This window comes from Antrostomus carolinensis, unplaced genomic scaffold (genome assembly GCF_000700745.2).
Source record: "Antrostomus carolinensis isolate BGI_N321 unplaced genomic scaffold, ASM70074v2 scaffold51676, whole genome shotgun sequence".
Classification (NCBI taxonomy): domain Eukaryota; kingdom Metazoa; phylum Chordata; class Aves; order Caprimulgiformes; family Caprimulgidae; genus Antrostomus; species Antrostomus carolinensis.
The window spans coordinates 2,931-5,548 of NW_010323588.1; the positions used below are offsets into that span (position 1 = coordinate 2,931).

General features: G+C 46.3%; 1 protein-coding gene across 1 annotated transcript; it reads right to left on the reverse strand.

Annotated features, from left to right (window-relative positions):
* Positions 1 to 750: 750 nt before the first annotated feature.
* HARBI1 (harbinger transposase derived 1) lies at positions 751 to 2,489 on the reverse strand. The gene is made up of 2 exons (XM_010170605.2): positions 1,815 to 2,489; positions 751 to 1,127 (listed from the first exon to the last, which is right to left on the reverse strand). Exons 1-2 carry the CDS (start codon positions 2,482 to 2,484, stop codon positions 751 to 753), a joined length of 1,047 nt encoding a protein of 348 aa, XP_010168907.1. The 5' UTR covers positions 2,485 to 2,489.
* Between the last annotated feature and the right edge of the window lie 129 nt (positions 2,490 to 2,618).

Sequence of the window (2,618 nt, forward strand, 5' to 3'; positions counted from 1 at the left end):
ATTTCTGTTGTGGCAGACATAACCTAGTGAGAACTAGAGTTAAATTCACTAGAGAATTTCTAAATATCAGTTAAGTGATTGACAGAGTCAACCAAAGCTTAACATCTCCAGTCTGTTTGGGAAAGAAGAAACGCTCAACTGCTCTTGACCTTCTAGGTACGTGCAAGCACTTAGTGTGTTACCCAGCAAAAAAGCCAGACCTCTCCCAGAACAGAGCTGTCAGCTCTCAGAGGAATCACTGGGTCTTGTGAGATGTGCAAAATGGCATTTAGCAGGAATTTATATCTGCACACAAAAAGATAAATGTTTACTGTGCTGTTCATGAACTTGGGGTAGACATGAGTCCATATGGAAGTTTAATTTGTGTGGAATACTGTTTAAAAATCCAGCATAAATGTTTTGGGTTACAAAGTGGCATGAAATGTTGTTTTGTCAAACAGTGTGAGGCTTACAGATTTTTCATAATTATCAGACAACTTCCCAAGCTTCTCCACTGATCTCACATTAGTCGTTGTTCTCTAAATCAGATGAAAGGGGAGTCTATAAGCATCACAATAGTAAAAAATTTAGCAATTAAAATTGCATCTCTGGAGAGATCGAGAGAAGTTCAGAATACTGTCTGAATTGAAGAGAGTAAAATGTCTCCTCGTCTCGTGTCTGCTTAGTCCTTACAAAAAGAAGAGGAAGGGGCATATTTCCTCTGTATATCTTCCCAGATGAACCATTAGAAACCTTCCCTCTGTCCCAACATTAGCTAAAATGAGTAAGTAAAAGCTCCTGACGAATCCGACAGGCTTCCGAGTCCATCGATTCCATTTGCTCGTACTCTTCTTCCGGCTGTTCCATGTGTCCTGCAGCTGGTGAAGACCACACATCCAGCCCGTGTTCCAGGGAGATGTTATGGAGCACACAGCAGGCCAGAATGATGTGGCTGGATTTCTCTGGAGAATACTGCAGGGTGCCTTTGGACCCATCCAGGCAGCGGAAACGCGACCGAATGGTTCTGAACGTCCGCTCGATGACATTGTGAGTGGCGGAGTGCGCCATGTTGTAACGATACTCAGCAGGTGTCTCAGGGATATGCAGAGGAGTCATCAACCATGTTCGGAGGAAGAAGGAGCTGTCACCTGTTAGCAGCGAAAAGGAGGAGGACAGGTTACGTACCTACAGTTAACCACACATTTCAGCTCATGGCCCTTGGTTTTCTGGTACTGCAGATAAGGAATCACTTATTTCTGCGGCTAAAACAGAAGGCATGAGAAAACATGGAAGAGAAACAAGAACTTAGGTCTCCAAATGTGGCAAACAACAAAATAAAGGCATTCAGTTTTACACAGGGAAACCCTGGAAGAACACAGAAGAGTTTAAATTCATTTACAACATAATATAGTGAAAGACAGCTGGACTAGGACCCTACATACAATTAAAAATTGCATAATTCAGCTTAGAAAGGTGTAGGGTAAAGAAAACAAGCTCAACAGAATGAATGTAAACTAATACATACAATAATCAGACTGTATAAAACACAGGTTGGAAGTTCCTATTCTAGACTTATAAGAGGAGGATTGTCCAAACTGAATCATAAATCTCAAGGAATCCCAGAATTGCCTAGATTGGAAAAGACCTTTAAGATCATTGAGTCCAATTAACCCAACTCTGACAACTCCCTGACTAAACCATGTCCCTCAGCACTATGTCTATATGACTCTTAAAAAGGAGTTTGCAGGAAAGCAATCAAAAGTAAACAGATCACTTGTGCCCAGAGGCTCTAGACTTAATAAGGAGCAGAAAATAACGATGAAAAATTGACTTACCCAGTAGCCAGCCATCTTTATGTAGCTCGGTTTCAAACTGGCTTGTAAGGGCTGCCTGCTGTAAGACCGTGCAGTCAGGCAGGCTGCCTGGCCAGTGCGTTTCCGCGCTCAGGAGGACTCCTCTGGCATCACACACCATCAGGCAGTTCAGAGAATGGAGACCCTTTCGGTTCACATAGGAGAGGTCCTCAGCATTCGGCGCTTTGATTGCCACGTGGGTGCAGTCAACCACCCCCAGCACTCCCGGCATGCCAGCCAGCCCGTAAAAGTCATCCTTCAGGCTCTGCACGCTAGCTTCATCCTCAGGGAAGTGGATAAACTGGGAGGCTCTTTCCACCAATGCCTCGGTTACATTGGCAACGCAGCGGCTCATGGAGGCTTGACTAATGCCAATAGCATCGCCCATGCGAGTCTGGAAGGAGCCAGAGGTGTAGAAACCCAACGCAGCGAGGATCTGCGTCTCCGGACTGATGGCCCTGGAGCGCTGCGTAGGGCGAGAGAGGCTGGCTCCCAGGAGATCCACCAAGTAGTAAATGAACTGGCGGGGAAAGCCATAGGTGGATACTAGATACTCATCCGTGACATCCTCCAGCTTGAAGCGATCCAAAGTCCTGTGTCCGCGGCCGTAGAGCAGGAGGTCGCAGTCGAGAACCGCAATAGGTATGGCCATGGCTAACGGCCGGGGGTTCCTCTGGGGCTCCTGCCTTAGGGAGCATTCCCACAGCCTCCACCTGCAGACAGCAAAGGGGAGGGAGATGCAGAATGGTTCTCACTGGTCCAACTTTCCCACTCCGGGGCCATTTT

Excerpts from the sequence above, each read along its gene's own strand:
- HARBI1 (XM_010170605.2), bottom strand. The coding sequence starts at position 2,484 with ATGGCCATACCTATTGCGGTTCTCGACTGCGACCTCCTGCTCTACGGC. Across the intron at positions 1,128-1,814 it reads TAAAGATGGCTGGCTACTGG|GTGACAGCTCCTTCTTCCTC; the intron begins GTAAGTCAATTT and ends CGCTGCTAACAG.